Source organism: Callithrix jacchus, chromosome 1 (genome assembly GCF_049354715.1).
Source record: "Callithrix jacchus isolate 240 chromosome 1, calJac240_pri, whole genome shotgun sequence".
NCBI classification, from domain to species: domain Eukaryota; kingdom Metazoa; phylum Chordata; class Mammalia; order Primates; family Cebidae; genus Callithrix; species Callithrix jacchus.
In genome coordinates this window covers 28,619,014-28,638,352 of record NC_133502.1, presented here as the reverse complement: position 1 = coordinate 28,638,352, position 19,339 = coordinate 28,619,014, and the positions used below count along the sequence as shown (strand labels likewise).

At 50.8% G+C, this 19,339-nt stretch overlaps 1 protein-coding gene and 1 pseudogene across 1 annotated transcript; both read right to left on the bottom strand.

The window, feature by feature from the left end:
- Positions 1 to 4,605: 4,605 nt before the first annotated feature.
- PROZ (protein Z, vitamin K dependent plasma glycoprotein) lies at positions 4,606 to 18,648 on the bottom strand. Its single transcript, XM_002742553.5, has 8 exons — positions 18,563 to 18,648; positions 17,035 to 17,198; positions 16,142 to 16,166; positions 15,237 to 15,350; positions 13,727 to 13,858; positions 13,283 to 13,350; positions 7,091 to 7,208; positions 4,606 to 5,393 (listed from the first exon to the last, which is right to left on the bottom strand). Exons 1-8 carry the CDS (start codon positions 18,630 to 18,632, stop codon positions 4,882 to 4,884), a joined length of 1,203 nt encoding a protein of 400 aa, XP_002742599.1. The 5' UTR covers positions 18,633 to 18,648; the 3' UTR covers positions 4,606 to 4,881.
- Positions 5,484 to 5,638, bottom strand: LOC118147898 (U1 spliceosomal RNA; annotated as a pseudogene).
- Positions 18,649 to 19,339: the final 691 nt, after the last annotated feature.

Below are 19,339 nucleotides of genomic sequence, written 5' to 3'. Positions count from 1 at the left end.
GGTTGAGAGGTCGCTGAGTCAGGCCACTCACATGGGGCTGTTCGGGCCACCATCACAAAATACCACAGGCTGGGCGGCTTAAGCCACAGGAGTGTATTTCCTCACAGGTCTGGAGGCTGCAGGTCTGAAAGCTGGGGTTGTCAGCACATTTGGCTTCTAAGGAGGGCTCTCTTCTCAGCTGCACAGTTAAGAATATGGTGGTATTCTGCCGGGCACAGTGGCTTATGCCAGTAACCCCAGCACTTTGGGAGGCTAAGGTAGGTAGATCACAAGGTCAGGAGACCAGACCATCCTGGCCAACATGGTGAAACCCCGTCTCTACTAAAAATACAAAAATTAGTGCGGTGGTGGGTGCTTGTAGTCCCAGCTACTTGGGAGGCTGAGGCAGGAGAATCGCTTGAACCCGGGAGGCGGAGGTTGCAGTGAGCCAAGATCACACCACTGCACTCCACTGTGGTGACAGAGTGAGACTCTGTCTCAAAATAAATAAATGAAAAATAATATGGCGGTATTGTTGCTATGTTAGAGATGGTACAGATAGAGATGACTCTCTCCTGCCCCCACCTTCTTTTTTCTGGTGGGGGGCAGGGCATTGCTGTCACCCAGGCCGGAGTACAGTGGTATGAAGTTAATGCTTACTATAACCTTGACCTCTGGGGCTCAAGCAGTCCTCCCACCTCAGCCTCCCGAGCAGCTGGGACCATAGGCGCGTGCCACCACGCCCAGCTAATTTTTAAATTTTTTGTAGAGATGGTCTTGCTAATGTTGCACAGGCTGGTCTGGAACACCTGGGCTAAAGCAATCCCCGCCTCCTCAGCCTCCCAAAGTGCTGGGATTCCAGGCATGTGCCACCTGGCTCTCTTCCTCTTATAGGACTAAAGTTATGTCGCATTAGGACCTCACCCTTATGGCCCATTAGCCTTAATTACCTCCCCTCCCAAAGACCTTCCTCCAGGTACAGTCACATTTGGTTAGGACTTCAATGTAAGACATTTGAGGGGACACTGTTCAGTCTCTAGCACTGCTGTTTTTCAGAGCGTGCACATTTCCCCTATTTATAAAAAATTTACAAAGAAGAACACAAACTACATTAGCTCATCTTTGCGAAGTTGGCACATTTGAAAGCAGCTCGTGCAAGGAGAAGCTGTCCTACAAAGTGCCAATCCCTCTTGCTCACTCTGGAGCCGCGCAGTACGGGACTCACTGGATCCTTTCTCAGGTTCCCCTGGATGCAGGAACGCCCAGGGCTTCAGCGGCGCTCTTCAGCTTGCTGGGACATTTGGTCGTCTGCAGTTTCATTGGGGCTGGGAGGGGAAGTTTGTGGGCTCTTCTGGGACCTGAATGCACCCCGTCAAAGGTGCCTCATTGCCATGTGTCAGCGGTGCTGGGTCGGAGGGCTCTCCCGTGGGGCTCAGCAGGGCTGTGGGTGGGCTCCCCATCCCTCTGCACACTCCGGGAGCTGGATTCTGGGAGCGCAGATCCCAGCAGAGCCAGGGAAGCCAGATCCCTTTTATGCCCTGCTCTCCTGAGTCACACCTGGATTGCAGCTGCGGGCTGCCACACGCACACGAGAGATGAATGCAGGAGGGCGAGCGCCTGTGCCTGTGGACTTCACGCCAGGGATCCTCGTGACCTTCAGAGCTGCTCCCCACCAGCAGCAAGGTCCTCAGCGCGTTACTCGCAGCAAGTGCCTCCTGTGTCCTGTGGCGCAGACACAGAGTGAACTCACGTTGATGGAGGCTTTGGCTGTGCATCTCTGTTTTCTAACTACCCATGTGTCCAGTGGGGCCCTGTTCTCTTGCAGTGTTGGGTATGGAAATCTGATCTTCCCTGCTGTTCAGCATGGGCCTTGAACATCCTTCAGCTTTTGCTGTAAATGATTTTCTTACAGTAATTTGGATATTGGAATTTCTAGCAGCATACCTGAATTTCATTCTGGATTTAGTAGCGGTCAACATTTCTGGGTAACGTGCTGAACAGTCCCTAGTGACACCTGGAGTCGAGGATGGCACTTTAAGGTCGTGCATGGCTATTCCTGACGGTGAAAGAAACAGCCTCAGTGTAGGCGCCTTTAGTCTACCTCTTGGTGTTCAGGCCTGTATCAGCGGGTTCTCACACTGCTGTAAAGAACTGTCCGAGATGGTAATTTGTAAAGGAAAGAGGTTTAATGGACTCAACAGTTGCACATGGCTGGGGAGGCCTCAGGAAGCTGACAATCATGGTGGAAGGGGAAGTGAGCACGGGAAAACTGCCGCTTTTAACACCGTCAGATCTTGTTAGACTCCCTCCCTATCAGGAGAACAGCGTGGGGGAAGCTGCCTCCATGATCCAATTGCTTTTCAACACGTGGGAATTAGAATTCAAGAGGAAACTTGGGTGGGGACACAGCCAAACCATATCAAGGCCTGCGTCCAGCATGGCCACATTCAAGTTCACAGGCGTACACAAGGGCATGCGTCAGTGTGTGCATGGATTCCAATACTGGACTTCATCCCTGCCCAAGTGTAAACGCGTTTGGTCCTTTAAAACGTCACCACAGGCTGGACATGGTGGCTCTCACCTAGAATCCCAGCACTTCAGGAGGCTGAGGCCAGTAGATTGCTTGAGCCCTGGAGTTTGATTCCAGCCTGGGCAACATGGCAAAATTCATCTGTGCAGAAAAAACAGCTGGGCATGGCGGTGTGCACCTATAGTCAGGAGGCTGAGGTGGGAGGGCCGTTCCCTGCACTCCCTCCTCGGGCGGCAGACAGAGACCTTGTCTCAAAAAACAAACAAGAAAAACAAAGTCATCATCGCTAGCTTCCCTTTTCTTGAGTTTTGTTGGGTTTGTTTCTGCTGTGGTTTTGTCTAAAGTGCCGGTAGAGAAGTGCTTGCATTTCAAAGGCCTCCTCATGTCTGGGCTGACCGCCTGGGCCTGCAGCTTTCTCTGATTGTCCCTGATTGTGTCATTATGCAGGGAGGGTCTTCCTGTGCGCTGCCCCTGCCCAGCTGTGTTGGGAATAGTTTCCAAGCAGGGCTTCCACTCTAGTCAGTCCACATTTGTAATGGAAGTACCAGAAGCAAGACTGCAGACATTTCTGCAGCGTTATTTACAGAAAGCCTGCCATATTCATTAGCTGGCTTAAAAATCATTAGTAGGCATTTAAAGCAGTGACCGAATTACCTTATGTTAGTCTGAAAATAATACAACCAAACTTCAGTAAGACTAAAATTCACTAGCGTGAATTCTAAACTGCTGTCCCCATCAATTTGCCTTAAATTACAGTGTTGCTTTTTGCCAAGTTCCTTTCAGAGAAATGGGCCATTTCATCTACAGATTGGAGAAAAGTTTAATTCTGGGGTTAAAGTGTAAACGTAAGAGAGTGCGCTGAAGAACAGTAAGGCTTAAAAACCCGGGTAACCTCTTAACTCAGGAGAGTAGCTGTCCACCTACATTTTCAGTCCCCTTGTTAAAAGTCCTTTCTGCTCTTCAACGACGCTCTGCTGGCCACGGTGCCTGCAGCTGGCCCTTGCCCTTGCCCGAGCTGAGCAGACCTTGCCCACCCACCTCCCGCAAGCGGCCTCTGCAAACTGTTTCTTGAGGATGCTGGTGGAGAAGCAGTCTTGCCCCTTCCTTAACGAAGTCAGAGTTAACATGAACATTCAGGTCATTTCTGTCCATTTCCGTGCAAATTCAGACCCTGCTAGGAGCTCCGGTCTCTGGGCGGGGAGGGGGGGGGGGGTGCTGTGCTATAGCTCTGTCCTTGGTACTCACTGTTGCAGCTGCAGCCTTCAGGACAGCAGGTGCTCACTGTGACTCCTGGTCTGTTCTACAGAATACCACAGACTGAGTAATAAACAGCACAAACTCAGTTCTCACAGATCTGGGGGCTGGGAAGTTCAAGATCTGGGTGCCAGCAGAGGCCCGGCAGATTCAGTGTCTGCTGAGGGCTGTCTCCAAGGTAGCACTTGCTCCAGTGTCCTTGTGTGGGAGAAGGGACAGAAGGGTCTGGCAGAGCCCTCATGGCCTAGTTACCTCCCGGGGGCACCCCTCCCCCATACCGTCATCTTGGGGGAAGTTCCAGCTTCAGAGTTTTGAGGGGACACACTCAAGTCACAGCAGTACTGAGCGCCGCCCCAGCCGCCCATCAGCCCATTGGCGAGGTGCTGGGATTCCACCCTGGGTAACTGGAGCAATTGTCCAAGAGCCACCTGGCGGGATGAGCAGAGAGCTGAGACTCCAGTGCTCAGCCCTGACCCGGGGCCTGGGAACCTGTGGGAACCTCCCAGAGATGGGCTGGTACACAAGCCCATGAGATGCCAAACTGCCTCCTCAGCCTCCTGTGCTCCCCGGCCCTTTCCTCTAAGGCTGCCTCTCTAGGGCACCCCAGGATCCTTCTCCTCCTCCACTGCCAACCTGCTTCTAGTGACTTTTCCCACACCGAGCCACCATCTTGGTCACAGTAGCAACCGGTGAACCAGCAGAGTCAGGAGGTCACTTTCGGCTGTAACTGGTGATTGCTGGCGGCTTCTGCACGAGAACACACTCGCCTGTGTGCAAGTGGGTGGCCAGGCCCTGAGCACAGAGAACACTGGACTTGGAAAGAATTTCAGGAAACCAGGCTGTTTTGCAACTGACGGATTATCTTATTTTATTATTTAGTGTATCTCGTGTTTTCTAAGGTCTCTATTGAAATAGAGTTCCAGGGAAAGAAAGATCACAGCACTCAGTAAACGACCCAGCTGCTCTGCTGCTCCGTGAGTGGGTGGTCGGGGATGCGACAGTTGCCACAGACGCTGTGACCTGGCGTGTGGCGAAGTTTCAGTGCCCCCCGCCCCATGGTGGCAGTGCAACCTTGGGATCCCACTTCGGTTGTGTTCTTTCTGGCTAGCTGAGTTTTGCTACTTTATCGTCTGTTTAAACCAGAGTGAGTACCTGGAGACCTTGGTGACGAGGACTGTGTGAGCCTGCCCTCCTGCTGGCTGTGCACCCAGGACCCCCGTGAGGAACCAGGAGCCTCTGTGCTCTCTGGTGACCACACTTCCCTCCAACCAGTGCGTGGCTGCCACGCCGCTTCTCTCGCAGTAGGTCCTAGTGGTGACAGTCACGTTCAGGAGCTGCCCGCACTCCTCGCCCTCCACAAGTGTGACCGGCAGCATGATCAGCGAGTTGCCCAGGTCAGTGCCGTTGTGGGCCCAGCCGCTGAGGAGGCCCCTGGTGCGCGGGATGAGGACGTGCTCAGCGAAGTCCTTCTCCGCGGTGCAGACGGGGAGCCCCGCGCCTGGGCACTGGAGGGGCCGCTCCAGCTCCAGCAGGGCCAGGTCATTCTCCCCAGTGTCTGCATCGTACCGCATGTGCACGTGGGCATGCTTTATCTTCATCATCAGTGGGTCTTTGCTTGTTCTATTAAAATCTGAAATCAGGAACAATTGCCAATTCTTTACAGTCTGATTTTTAAGGTGACATGATATTCAGGAACACACTTCTCTCTTTTTTTTAATTTTTAAAAATTTTTTCATTTTTTAACTTTTATTTATGCAGTTGAGTTTCCCACATTTGGGGAAATCGCAGGGGTCAGCACATTCGAGTGCAATGGATAAGCCTTGCCCTGGGAAAACCACCTTCGTGATCATGGTATCTCCCCTGCCAGGTAAGTACAGGAACTCACTTCTCAGTGAGCCACCTGAGGAGGGAGAGACGGCCCCTGGGAGACCCGCAGGCTCACTGCCCTGTGGTGGCCTTTTGTATTCCTCTGTGGACGGAAAGGCCACTCACAGATTGTACCATTGCAACCAAATGTCCCAGCATTAAAAATAGTCAAGGTAAGTTTTCTGTTTTGGAAATTACAATGGGGTTTGGTTAAATGACTATAAAGTAGGAAGCACTGATGCAGAACTTTCCAGGCCAGTCACATAGTGGCTGTAGAGAAGTGGGTTTCGGGTGATTTTGTTCACTGACAGATATTTAAGGGCCAGGCGCAGTGGTTCACACCTATAATCCCAGCAGGGCTGGGCGCAGTGGCTCCCACCTATAATCCCAGCTCTGTGGGAGGCCAAGGCAGGAGTTTGAGTCCAGCCTTTCCAACATAGCAAAACCCTGTTTCTACTAAAAATACAAAAAATTAGCCGGACGTGGTGATGCATGCCTGTAATCCCAGCTACTCAGGAGGCTGAGGCAGGAGAATCGCTTGAAACCAGGAGGTGGAGGTTGCAGTGAGCCAAGATTGCACCACAGCACTCCAGCCTGGACCACAGAATGAGATTCTGTCTCAAAAAAAAAATATTAAAGATGAAGAGTAAAAATATATTTATTTTGAGTTTCTTCAGAGTCATGATAGAGCCTGCTGACAGGTTAATGTGGAACTCTGCAGATTCCCGATGAGATGGAAACTATTGTGCGTTTAGACAGCTAAAGAAATAGGCACATGGCTGGGTACAGTGGCTCATGCCTGTAATTCCAGCACTTTGGAAGTCCAAGGTGGGTGGATCACCTGAGGTCAGGAGTTCGAGACCAGCCTGGCCAACATGGTGAAAACCCATCTCTACTAAAAATGCAAAAATATTAGCCAGTGTGGTGGCAGGCACCTGTAATCCCAACTACTCAGGAAGCTGAGGCAGGAGAATCGCTTGAACCCGGGAGGCTGAGGTTGCAGTGAGCCCAGATCGCGCCATTGCACTCCAGCCTGGGGAATAGAGTGAGACTCTGTCTCCAAAAAAGAAAAGAAAAGAAAAGAAAGGCACAAATAAGCCAATGAGAAGGCTCCTATCTCAGCCCAGGTTCTCAATTGCTGGGGGATTCCAGCCCCATTCTTCCAATTTTTAGCCAATTACTCATCTCTTATGCCATGACCGTTCAATCACCCTTGTGTTGGCGGCGGTTCCTCCCTTGCTAAGTGTGAGTCAGCACTTGCCTGGCACCATGCCCAGCGGTCGTGCTGGGTGTTTTACAGATGCTTCCTGAGTGTATAAGGATCTCAGTTTTATTGACAGTAAATTCGGTTCTATGTTGCATTAGAAACAAACATTCCAGTTTTAAAATTTTCATTTCATTCTGACATAGGATAGTTTATTTCCAATGTGATTTTATAAAAACTCATGATAAAATACTTACGTGTTTTTACACTAATATTCCTGTGTAACAGTGAACATTTTGCTGTTGTCAGTACAAAATTTTCCTGTATTATAACGCCACCACAGAAGTCTTTTCCTTCGGTATTTGTTAGCTTTACCTTTAAAAATCAAAACAGACAATAAATAGCTGGTGACAATTTGCAGGATTGGGGCGGTGAAGTATGCTGGTCAGGGATATGTACTCGGAAGGCAGACAGCTGCATTTGAGTGCCCTGGCACGCAATGGATTGTTAGCGAATCACTGGCAATCCAAGCTTTTACTCACTCAGGGATTAAATGGGGCTGGCACTTCCCCTCTTGGCCACGGTGAAGTAAAAGTGATCAGATCTACCTTCCCACTTGAAGCAAAATACAGACAAAATCTATGGAATGAAGGTTTTCAGGGCCTGTAATCTCCAAGAAATGACTGTCCCAGCTACAGTCCTGAGTTTCCATGGTGTGGGGCGGGACAGGGCATCTCAGTTGGAGCCCCTCCGACTCCCTGAACTGAAGAGAGAGCTGAGAGCCCAAGGAGGCCACTGTGGCTGGAGTTGGCAGAACAGAGTCCGGCAGAGGAGAGGGCTTGGTAGGGAACACTGGAAGATGGCCACATGCTAGCAATTTTCAGCAGAGCGGTAGTGATCACATGTGTATATGCAGACTACTTATGGCCTGGGAAAAGACCACCTGAGAGGGTGAGAGGGAACCGTGCTGGACACTCACACAGGCTGGGTACAGCAATTGTTTCCACCTGCTGAGTTAAAGCATCCCTGACTCTGGGGGACGGGGCAGGATGCACAGTAGTCAGGACAACTAGCTGCAGACTGAGCTGCCTTGGTCCTGCCCAACACAACATAAGAGCAATATCCCAAAGGATGAACGCATTTCCAGCTTAACTGCATCCCAGAACAACAACCGTGTGTATGTATAGAACACAAAACATTCAGCACCTAACAAGATAAAATTCACAGTGTCTGACCACCCATCACGGATCACCAGGCATACAATGAAACAGGAAAACGTGACCCGTAATGAGAAGGAAAAGCCCCAAAACGGTCAGCACCGGCAGATATTAGTAGACAGGACAATTAAATAGGGTTTGTAACTATAGTCCAAATATTCAAGAAGTTAAGTAGAGACAAAAATATATATTTTAAAAAACCTAAATTAAATTTTTGGATGATAGCTACAATATATGAGGTTAAAAATCCACTGGCCAGGGTTGGTGGCAGATTAGACATTGCAAAAGAACAGATTTATGACCTTGAAGACATCACAACAAACTATTAAAAGTAAAACACAGAGAGAGGAGGTTTTTGAAAAATGAACAGACCGTCTCTGAGCTATAGCGTTCAAAAAGCTTAAGATACATATCATTCGGTCCTAAAAAAGAGCAGGGAGAAGGAGAAGAGAAAAAATATCTGATAATAATGGGCTGGGCATGGCGGCTCCTGCCTGTAATCCTAGTACTTTGGGAGGCTGAGATGGAAGGATTGCTTGAGCCCAGGATTTTGAGACCAGCCTGGGCAGCATAGCAAGATCCCATCTCTACGTGAAATTTAAAAATTAGCTATATGTGGTGGTGCACACCTATGTCCCAGCTATTCAACAGGCTGAGGTGGGAGGATCACCTGAACCCAGAAGGTTGAGGCCGCAGTGAGCCATAATCACACCACTAGACTCCAGCCCAGGCAACACGGTGAGACCCTGTCTCAAAAAAAAAAAAAAAAGGAGAGAAAATTATGACCAAACATTTTTCAAATTTGATGAATTCTATAAACCCACAAATCTGAGAATCTCAAGAAACCTTATGCATAAGAAACATGAAGACAAGCAACAGAAAGATACAATATAATTAAACTCCTCAAAATCTGCAATGTAGGCAATCTTAAAAAGTTAGGGTTAAAAAGCATTTAAGATCTGAAAAGTGCCACGGGAAAGGACATGTGAGGAACGGCAGCTCGGTGACCAGGGCCATCTGTGGCACGAACAGACAGGAAGGCAGCGGGAGAGGCCCAAGTGCCGAGGGGACAGGACTGTTGCCAGCCTGGGGCTCTGTGCCGGATGCAGTGCCCTTCAAACGTGAAGGTGAGTAAAGAATTCTCCGGACAGATGCAAGAAGTCTTCTTCCCCAGACGCCTCACAGCACAGCACACATCAAAGGGGCCCTTCGGCAGGAGGAAGACGATGCGGGAGGGAGACCTGGATCTACGCAAAACAGCAAGGAACACTGGGAAAGGTCATGACATCCTGTTAAGCTTTTATCCACATTTCAGTCAACACGTCAGGTTTTTTCTTATTTAAACTTCTTTACAGGATACTGTTTAAACAAAAATAATGGAAGTACAGAGTGGCATTTATAATATCTCTAGATGTAAGACATGTGCCAAAAACAGCACCCAGGCCAGGAGGGAAGGAATGGGGCTTGATTGCTGTAAGGACTCACGCTACAGCGAGCGGACGTGGCATCAGTGAAGGTGGAGTGGACTGCGATCCACCAAAGATGTGTCCTCCAAACCGCGAAGCAACCACTGACAAGAACCAGAGACGACAAACCAACGAGGAGAGAAAACAGAATCAAAACAAGCTGTGGGTAATCTAATAGAAGGCAGAAACGGGGGGAAAGAACAGATGAGAAAAATAAACAATAGCAAGATGATAGCTTTAAACCTCAGCATATCAACAATTACAAAAAAATGGCCTGTATACCCCAATTAAGAGACAGGGATTTTCCAGACTGGATAAAAATAAAAGCCAATTATATGCTACCCATAAAACCACGTACTTTAAATATAAAAATACTCATAGGTTAAAAGTAGAAGAATGGGAAAAGTAAGTCATGCCCACACTGATTATGAGAAAGCTAAAGTGTTTGTATCAATATCAGACAAGGGGGATTTTACAGCAAACAGTATTACCAGGAATACAAAAGGAGAACGTGAGAAGTTACTGGAAAGATTAAATGAAATAAAGCACGTGCCCACGTAGTGCAGGTATGGCTCCGGAAGGGTTAAGTGTTGTAATCGTCAATGGTCTAATACAATGGAAAATGCCGAGCAAAGTAGAAAAGGGTTTTTCAACTTTACCATGTCACTATTCTGGACCTGTTCATGTGTTTATGAGTGATGGCTACCGCTTGCTGAATACCTACTGTAAGTCAAGGACATAATCTGTGATCCTCACTGCAGCTCTAGGGTGAGATCCTCACTTAAAGGGGGATAAAACCAAGTTTGAGAGAAGGTGGCACTTGCGCCACCAGTCTGCCAGAATTGTAGTTAAATGCGGTGGAGCCGACAGCCAGTTTCTTCCCTAGGTTGTAAGAAACCAGGAAGTTCTAAAGATAATCTTCGGCCCTACGTCCTGCTAGGTCACTTGATTATCCTCCTTTTCAAAGTTTGTTTTAGGAAAATTCCATATGTCAGTTCAGTTAAATCACTTCAGAGCAATTTGTAGTACTGAAGTAAAAATCTACAGTATGTAGCCTGCCTAGGTTGACGTCCTGTCTTAAACACACCAGCCATGTTTAGAGAATGCCGCCTCCCACGTTATATGGCTCTTAGCCTTGCAGGTATGAGTGCTACGGTTGGGTAAGCCAGGAGGCTGGAGGCAGCCTTGCAGGTGATAGAGCCAGATCCTGTCACCACCTATGGAGGACCACTGCACCCTGGGCCCCGGTACCAACCCTCCACGCGCTCATGGGGCAGACAGCGATAGGAAGAACTGTCTTAGAAAGCTTGGGGAAGAAAGGTGATAAACGATTGAGAGGAAGCTTGCAAAGCTGATGATAGGTGGTTCCTGCTTCCAGCCCGCCTTCCAGCACTCCGTCTGCTTTGCCTCCCTTCACTCTCTTCCATCCTGGAGCTGGGTAGCTTCAAGTCCTTCAGCTCCATCCTGTTCTCTCCCAGTCCACATGGCTGCCGAGTGAGTGGGCTGGGCAGAGCTGTCTAGTAAGAATTGGGGTAAAGCCCAGTGGCACAGTGGCTCACGCCTATAATCCCAGCACTTTGGGAGGCCAAGGCGAGTGGATCACGTCAGGAGTTCAGGACCAGCCTGGCCAACATAGTGAAACCCCATCTCTCCTAAAAAATACAAAAGTTAGCCAGGCGTGGTGGTGTGCACCTGTAGTACCAGCTACTTGGGAGGCTGAGGCAGGAGGATCACTTCAACCTGGGAGGCAGAGGTTGCAGTGAGCTGAGATGGTGCCATTACACTCCAGCCTGGGCAACAAGAGTGAAACTCCATCTAAACACATACACACACACACACACACACACACACACACACACACAAGAATTGGGGTGAAACTGAAGCATGTCTCTCTCTCTCTCACACACACACACACACACACACACACACAGAAACCTCAGGGGCTTGTTCCTCACAGGCCCTCGCAGAGGGGGCCCCTGAGGCTGTGCCATCCACATGGCAGCCACACTTGGGTTCTGAGCATTGTGGGCGTGAGGGCTGCACCTCAGTGTAAATTCACACCAGATTCCAAATACCTCAATATTTCTATTCGTTACATGTGGAAGCATTGACACTTATATTGGGCTAAATATCATTGAAATTAATTTCACATGCTTTTACTTACATCATTGTGGCTACTAGAAAATATTAAATTATATATGTGGTTTACATTGCGTTTCTCTTGGACAAGGCTGTTCTGAAGCATCTGCTCAGGCAGAAGGAGATAATCGTGTTAGAGGCCGGAGAGGCAAGGAAAGCAAAGCCAGTGTTGGTGGCATAAAACCGTGGTAATAAAAATCTTAACATCCATGTTGTGAAGCTGTTCAGAGAGCAAGAAAAGAATAAAATACTGGCCAGACAGCAAATAGACCCAGAAGATGTGCTAGGAAGGAAGACTGAGGTGGGAGAAATGGCTGACTTTACATATGCTAAATACGGATGTTTATGTGTCAAGAGTGACCATGAAATAAACAGAAAGTGAATGACTAGGCCGGGTGTGGTGGCTCGCGCCTGTCATCCCAGCACTTTGGGAGACCAAGGAGGGTGGATCACTTGAGGTCAGGCGTTGGAGACTATCCTGGCCAACATGGTGAAACCCCATCTCTACTAAAAGTATAAAAATCAGCCGGGTGTGGTGGCGTGCCTGCAGTCCCAGCTACTCAGGAGCCTGAGGCAGGAGAATCGTTTGAGCCCAGGAGGCAGAGGTGCAGTGAGCGGAGGTTGGACCACTGCACTTCAGGCTGGGCAACACATCCAGACTCCATCTAAAAAAAAAAACCGAAAACAAGTGAATGGTTGACTTCTAAATCAGCCAAGGGGGAAGAGGGAGAGAACAAAAACGAATGCCAAACTAGAGAAAAGTAGTGAATGAAATAACGAAGCTAGAACACCAGTCAGGCGCCGGTAGCTGAGAGCAGAGCCAGTGCCTGAGCTGGGCCCAGGCTGCCCCTCAGCCTCTGCGGTGACACCCAGGTCCCCAGCGTGGAGCAGCCTGTCGCTGAAGTGCTTCCCAGACACGCTGTGACTTCGAGATGTTCGGAGAAAATGACATTGGTGATACTTTGCAAGTGCACGGGAAGGGTCTTCGGGGCTGTAAATGATGCTGTCCTTTTGTATTTGGGGCAAATAATGAAGACAGCTGAAGTTATGAGCTCAGGAAATGCTTTGAGGTATGAATAGGAGCTCAGCGGTAGGAAATGCTTTGAGGCGTGAATAGGAGCTCAGCGGTAGGAAATGCTTTGAGGCGTGAATAGGAGCTCAGCGGTAGGAAATGCTTTGAGGTATGAATAGGAGCTCAGCGGTAGGAAATGCTTTGAGGCGTGAATAGGAGCTCAGCGGTAGGAAATGCTTTGAGGCGTGAATAGGAGCTCAGCGGTAGGAAATGCTTTGAGGCGTGAATAGGAGCTCAGCGGTAGGAAATGCTTTGAGGCGTGAATAGGAGCTCAGCGGTAGGAAATGCTTTGAGGCGTGAATAGGAGCTCAGCGGTAGGAAATGCTTTGAGGCGTGAATAGGAGCTCAGCGGTAGGAAATGCTTTGAGGCGTGAATAGGAGCTCAGCGGTAGGAAATGCTTTGAGGCGTGAATAGAGGTTACAGTCAACAGCCCACAAAGTCAGGATGCCCAATTCACTTGGTCGTCACATTTCTGTTTAGCAAAGAAGATGGAAATGACAGGCACGGTGAAGGCCGCAGCAGTAAATGGAAGCACGCGGAGAGCGCTCTGTTACCTGCCACGGGAGGTCCTGTGGGTCCTGTGCACTCTTCCTGGAGGCCAGCACCCCGCAGGCACACTGGTCTGCATTTGTGGCATCAACAAGAGAGTGAAAGTCAGTGCCTTCCCAGCAAGTACTGGACTCGGTCTACGGTACTAGCCATTACAATCTCGTCTTCAGTGCTGATGAACGTGCAGTAACTGACATAGACATGGAGCAGGTGGAGTTAAACCACCCCTCACTGCACTCATGGTTTAGCTCAGACTGGTCCGGGCAAGCACTAGTGACAGGAATTGCACTTTCTAGCATTGCCATTGCTCCAGCGTGGAGACCCAACCACCTTCTGAGTCGTGGCAATTCCTTATCACAAATCCGTGGGCCTCACCTGATACTACAGAAGGAGGAAGGAGGATGTGGACAGGTCGATGGTGTGGAGGCCGCTGTGGTCTGAGCACTCACCGTGGGGAACGCACCGTTTGTGGTCCTCCCCAAGCCTGTAGCCCTGAGCACAGCTGCACATGTAGGATTCTTGTCCCGGGAGGCAGAAGTGTTGACACCCATCAATCCGCTCTGGGTGACATTCATTTTTAGCTGAAAAGGAAAAAAAAAAAAAAAAAAAAAAAAAAAACAGAGAAAGACTAGAAACACTAGCTTGGAAACAGAGTCATTTGATCACAGCCTCGCACAGAGTTCTGGTGTTTTGGTCCCTGCATTCTCATTCTCTTCAGATTTCTGCCCTTTGTGTGACAGTTTCCCACACTTCCGTGTTTCAGGAAGGTGTGTGTAGATCAGACTCAGTGAGTGACAGCACTTCTGTTTGTCCTTAGAAAACATGGCCCTGGATGTATTTCCACATGGACTGGAATCCACGAGCCTGTTTTCTCTGCCGGCTTGCGTTTCCCACTGCAGTGGCTGGTCCTTTTAAATTGCTTCTTCAAGGAGGGGATGTGGGATGGGAGGGGGTTAGTGTGACATCGATGGTGACTGAGCAGCTGGGATGGGGGCTTTCCACCAAGAGGGAGAAGATTAAGAGAGGGGCACGTGGCTGGGTGTGGTGGCTCACGCCTGTAATCCCAGCACTTTGGGAGACCAAGGTGGGCAGATAATAAGGTCAGGAGATCGAGACCATCCTGGCCAACATGGTTAAACCCCATCTCTACTAAAATACAAAAAAATTAGCCAGATATGGTGGTGCGTGCCTTTAGTCCCAGCTACTCAGGAGGCTAAGGCAGGGAATCGCTAGAACCTGGGAGGCAGAGGCTGCAGTGAGCCAAGATTGTACCACTGCACTCCAGCCTGGTGACAGAGCGAGACTCTGTCTCAAAAATAAATAAATAAAAAGTTGGGGGACACGTGGTGGGTGAAGGTCAAAGCCTCCTTTGGTACGTAGTAAATCTGGGATGTCTGCGACGGCCCTAACTGGGGCATCAAGGAGGGAGATGGAGCAGAAATCCGGACTTGGGAGGAGAGGGCTGGGCTGGAAGGAAGGTCTTCCCCAGAGAAATGGGCTCCAAGTTGCCCAGCGGTGCTGAGGACGTAGCACACTTGTTGCTGTAGCTGGGGGTTATGGACGCTGACCCTTGGCGGGTATTTAAGGATATTGGTTTATGTGCTTTTTGTCTTCCCTGCCTGCAGTCTCCCCTGAGGATGCCTGTGTGTGACCCCAGCCTGTGAGCAGATTGTGAATGGTGGAGGCGGGGGTGGGGAGGAGAGGAGACCACGCCATGAAAAGTGTGGGGGGCTCATCTGGAAGGGAGGGCAGCTCAGAATGCAGCCAGCGCTCCAGGCGTGGTTTCTGGAGGAGAATCTGGTTGGGAGGAAAGGAATCTACTGGGGTGAGCCGGATCGCGGTTCACACAGGCACTTGCTTGTCTACGACCCAGGAGGGGCCCATCAGGACCCTGGCCGAGGGTGCGAGGCCCGGTTGCCTGGGAAGGCCCTTGGGGGAAGGGGATGGCCAGAGCCTCACCGATCTCGCAGTTGATGCCCTCATAGCCAGGGGGGCAGGAGCAGGTGTAACCTCGGGTGCTGTCCTGGCAAGATCCGTTGTGGAGGCAGGGTTGGGAGATGCACGGGGAGCCACCTGCAGGAGGAGGATGGGGTGGGGGTGGCAGCTGGGATGGGGACCTGAGCCTGCTTGTGCTGCTCCCCATGCCATCACCTGGCCCCTAGGATACTCTTCGCTCAGGTCACAGGGCTGGGCTGCCAGTATCTCCCACTCCGTTGTTGGTGACACCTCTGTGTCCACCTGCGGCCCCTCTGTCCTGCCCTTCTCCAGCCTCCCAAGCCTCTCCCTCTTCCTTCTGTGGCCAGTTGTCCCTGTGCCTGTCTGGTGGTGGCTGCAGCTCTTTCCTTACTCATTCCCGGGTGGGTCCTACCCTGGCCTCCCCCAGCCCCATGGGTCTTTGTCTCCATCACTTCTGTCCCAAGTTCTTCTGCAGTTGCCCACTCTGAGCTCCTCCTTCGGGAGCAGTCCCCTAACCAAAGTCATCTCCATCGGGGCTGTCACTTTCCAAATGTGAGATGAGCTGTGACCCTGCTGCAGCATGAGGCTTCCCAGGAGCCAGGCAGCTAGAGGAGCTGCTCTTGGGGGTCCTGCCTGGTCCAGGGCCCATGCCCCTGGGTGCCTAGAAGCTACCCAGACACTGGGCAAGACAAACCAGGCACCACCCGTGGCCCTGGCAGCAGAACCCAGGGGCTTCCTGAACCTCATCCTTGGGGAGTCGGGGCTGTGCCCTTCCTTGGCAAGACATTGTGGGTCCCGGAGCCAAAGGCTTGGCATCCTCTGGTCTCAGGTCATGAAGTGTCCTCAGCCCACACCCTCACCTCACCCCGAGGAATTAACACTCCAAGGATGTGAAGGAACCCACTTACCCTTATATTGTCTCCAGAATTCATCCTTTAGAGGTAAAACACAACAAGGTTACAAATGGGATGTTTGTTTTTCTGTATTCTTTCCTGTAGATGAACCTAATGGGACAATATTGGTTGAAACAAACAACGCACAATCTTCCTCTCTGTTTTACGGCCTATTTGTTTATGTTAAATGTATATTAACTAAATGTAATTACTCAACGTGTGCTTAGCACCACCTATTTAAGGAAGGGCCGTCGTCTGCCGTGTAGCACAAACCCGCCACGCACACTCCTGACGTGGCCCTTCCCTCCCGGGGCCAACCTCCACGCTGCCCTCCACAAAAGCACGTGATCTAGAAGTCACATCACCTTTTCCTTTGTTACAAACAGGTCAGATTTTAAACATATATGTATGTGTAGGGGGTGGGGATGCTTAGTTTGGAGACAGAGTATCTAAAAAATTAGGAGAATTGTTCAGGCTTAACGCCTAGAAAGAAAATGTGTGAGAAATGGGATCTTCCAAAACTGTATCTGGCAACATGAATCATAAGCACAATTGTCTCTACCAGGAAGTTTGAAAACGGAAATTTAGGGCGAAATGCTTTGAAAAATTTTTATACTTTTCACATGCCTCTAGGATTTCTCTGAGTTGCATTAAAAATGGTCTATTTTATAAGAGTTCTCATATAGAAACATTAAAAAAATATAGTAGAGAAACAGGTCAACATTTAATTCCGAATCAATTCTAAATATTACTATGTCTATATGTAAAACTGGAAACTCTCTTTCAAACATGCCACTCTTCTGAAAGTAAGTAAACAGGCTGATTAACGGAGCCCCGTCTCTGGACGACGTGCCCGTGCCAGCAGACGTCTCAGTAACGAGGCAGCCTGTGCTTTGTGGGGTACATACAGTGACCACGTCATCTTCAAACACTTCTCTTGCTTCTTCGTACACACAGATTTCTTCATAACATTCTTTTTCCAAGTTTCCCTCGAAGAGTTCCTCCAGAAGATAGGAGCCGCCACGCTTCCACCTCACCAGGACGTCGTTTGCTTTTGAGGCCGGGAGAAAGACTACAGGCAGGACGAGAAGGCGGGTGACTGGGAGCACGGGGGCCCTGCTTTCCAGGACCGCCTGGCTTCCGCCCCGGCCGGCCGCCAGCCTCAGCCCTCTCAGTGTCCACAGGCCCTCAGAGAGCTTGCGTGGGCCTCAGGGCACCCGGGCTCTCTGTCCCCTCGAGGTGGGCAAGCACCTCATCTTCCGGGCCAGTGAACCGGCCTCAGATCAGGGCAGATACACTGAGGTTCCCCAGCGAGGCCACGGCCTGTCAGGAAAGTGGAGGAGGGAGCGCTCTGGCCAGGTTTTGGGTCCGAGTGTAAAGGAAGGCCGAGCTGGAGACAAAAGTCACCGTGCTGAGAAGTGGGGACCAGGAGCCATCAGCCCCTGTGCTGCCTCTGTGCTCAGTATTGAGGGTCTTGATAAAACAAAAAGAAGAAACATATCAATTGCACCAGGCTCTGCGATTCCCCGGAGGAGAAGGCAGGCCAGTCGGCCCACGGCAGTGGCCCCTGGAGCCTCCTCCCAGCCGAGGGCCCTGAACCACCTTCTCTCCTGCTCCCCAAGGGTCAAAGCCTCGGCCCTTCCCATCCTCCCTCCCTTTCTCTCCGGTGCCGAGGGTTATGGCAGAGCGCGGCCACGGTAAGTGCTGGGAGGGGTCACCCTCTCAGGGCCGGAGACTATGGGACCAGCGGGACTTGCAGCTTTCCTGGACGCCTGTGCAGGCAGATTCAGGATGGGGTTTGTGTCTGTCCCTCCAGGGAAGTGGCTGGTGGTCGAAGGGTGGCTGGGGAGGGGCAGGGTGGTGGGCAGGCAGGGTGGGGGGGGCAGGGTGGCTGGTGGTAGGAGCAAGGGTGGCAGGGGACAGAGTGGTGGGTGGGCAGGGTGGCTGGTGGTAGGAGGAAGGGTGGTGGGGACAGAGTGTTGGGGGGCAGGGTGGCTGCACGCTCCAGGGCCTGCTCCCTGGGTGTGTCTTTATTTCAAGACTGGGCACTCCTGCCAGCCCGGCCAAGGCTCTCTCTGCCCACTCTGCAGTCTGGGCTAGGCCTGCCCTGCTCCTTCCATCCTGTCCGGTGCCCGAGCCAAGCCTGGCCCCCGACCCTTCACCCCTCCAAGGCCTTTCCCTGCTGAATCTCCTGCACACATGCTTCTTTCCATTCTGGCGTCTCTCGGGAGGACCCCAAGTGACACCATCCTGTCCCAAATACTTGTCAGCAAATGATAAAGATTCAAGCAGCTTTCTCAGGAAGGGGAATTAAGACAAGTCTGAGCACTCAGGGCTCCTCTGCCTCCTAGAAAAAGCATCATCTACAAATTCACCATGCACTGAGTCAAGAAGGGCGCAGTGCAGGCATGACAGATGGATAAGCCAGACGCCTACCTGAGGGCTCTGCATGATGCAGGACAAGGACCAGGACCAGGCCCTGGAGCAGCGGGACACAGCCTGCCATTCCCACCCGGAGCACTGGGATAGGGCTGCAAACACAGCCAAAGTCCAGGCTGGGGGAGGTGCCCACGCAGCAGGAGCCTCGGGGCACGACCTGCATAGCTGGGTGCTCCCCTCCTGCAGTTTTCTGTTTGAGGCCAGGCAGAGAAATGAACTGTGGAGGCTCAGAGGGCCCTGGGAAATATTTAGGGAGACAGAGAGCAGAGGGTAAAGGCAGCAAGTGCAAGGTGCAAGGTGGCACCCATGCCCTGTGTGATGAATTGGGGTGACACAGGCACGGCCCCAGCTTGGGGACACGGCAGTGGGCAGGACAGACTGCCACATGCAGCTTACGTTCTAGGTGTGTGTGGAATACATAGGAAAGGAGGGAAAGAGGAAGGAGGGAGGATGGAAGGAAGGAAGAAGGCGAGAAGAGGGAGGGAAGGAGGAAGGAGGGAGAAAGTGGGGAAGGGCCAAATGGTGTCTGTCACAACAGCCCAGCACCTTGAAGCAGAGGCAGCACACACAATCATGAATGAACACTTGGCTGTGTGCCAATAAAGCTTTATTTATAAGAGGCAGTAAGGGGCCAGATTTTGCTCCAGGGCTGTAGTTTGCTGATTTCAGATGTAGGCCCTTTGTATTAGTCCCTTCTCACACTGCTATGAAGAAATATCCAAGACTGGGTAATTTATAAACAAAAGAGTTTTAGTTGACTCCCAGTTCCGCGTG